At 68.7% G+C, this 595-nt stretch overlaps 1 protein-coding gene across 1 annotated transcript in view; it reads right to left on the bottom strand.

The window, feature by feature from the left end:
* The window catches only part of LOC103897129 (nitric oxide synthase, endothelial), a gene marked incomplete at its 5' end in the record, with an annotated part of 10,918 nt that overhangs the window by 6,449 nt on the left and 3,874 nt on the right, over positions 1–595 (bottom strand). Inside the window, 3 exon segments of the mRNA XM_019471485.1 lie at positions 98–214; positions 318–385; positions 466–570. Of these exon segments, the coding sequence (XP_019327030.1) occupies positions 98–214; positions 318–385; positions 466–570 (290 nt within the window).

Genomic DNA, 595 nt, shown 5'->3' with positions numbered 1-595 from the left:
GGGGCACCCCGAGCCCCAGCCCGATGCAGTTGCTTGGGCTGGGCAGAGGACCCCATCCCCGGCACCGTGGCCATGGCCGTGGCCATGCTGGCCGTACCGCAGGGCACCCAGTGTGCCAGCACTGCTGGTGTTGCTCAGCTGCCGCCGCTTCTTCTTCCAGGAGGCGACGAGCTGGTCTGACTGTGAGACGCTGTTGAACCGAAGCTTGTAGCTCCTGTGCAGGACAGAGGGCAGGGTGAGGGCAGGGCGAGGGCAGGGCAGGCCCTTCCCCACCCCAGCCCCTAGCCGGGCACCCCCGGCCTCCCCGGGGCGCTCACTTGGGCGGCTCAGCCTGGGAGGTGCTGGTGTAGGGCGAGGTCATCTCCATCAGTGCCTTGGAGAAGCTCTGTCGGGGGCAGCAGGTCACATCCCCATCCCGTCCCCGTCTCCATCCCATCCCCTCTCCCCGCCCCTGCAGCCCCTCACCTCTGCGCACTCGGGGGGGTCCCCGTTGCCGAAGGTGCTGGTCACCACCAGCACCAGGGTCTCGTGCTCCAGGGACACCACATCGTACTCGTCCATGCACAGCACCTACATGGGGGGGGCGACGGAGCTG

This window comes from Aptenodytes forsteri, unplaced genomic scaffold, assembly GCF_000699145.1.
Source record: "Aptenodytes forsteri isolate BGI_AS27 unplaced genomic scaffold, ASM69914v1 Scaffold466, whole genome shotgun sequence".
In the NCBI taxonomy this organism is placed as follows: Eukaryota; Metazoa; Chordata; class Aves; order Sphenisciformes; family Spheniscidae; genus Aptenodytes; species Aptenodytes forsteri.
Note: the sequence above shows the minus strand (reverse complement) of the source record. Positions and strands in the feature narration are given on the sequence as shown.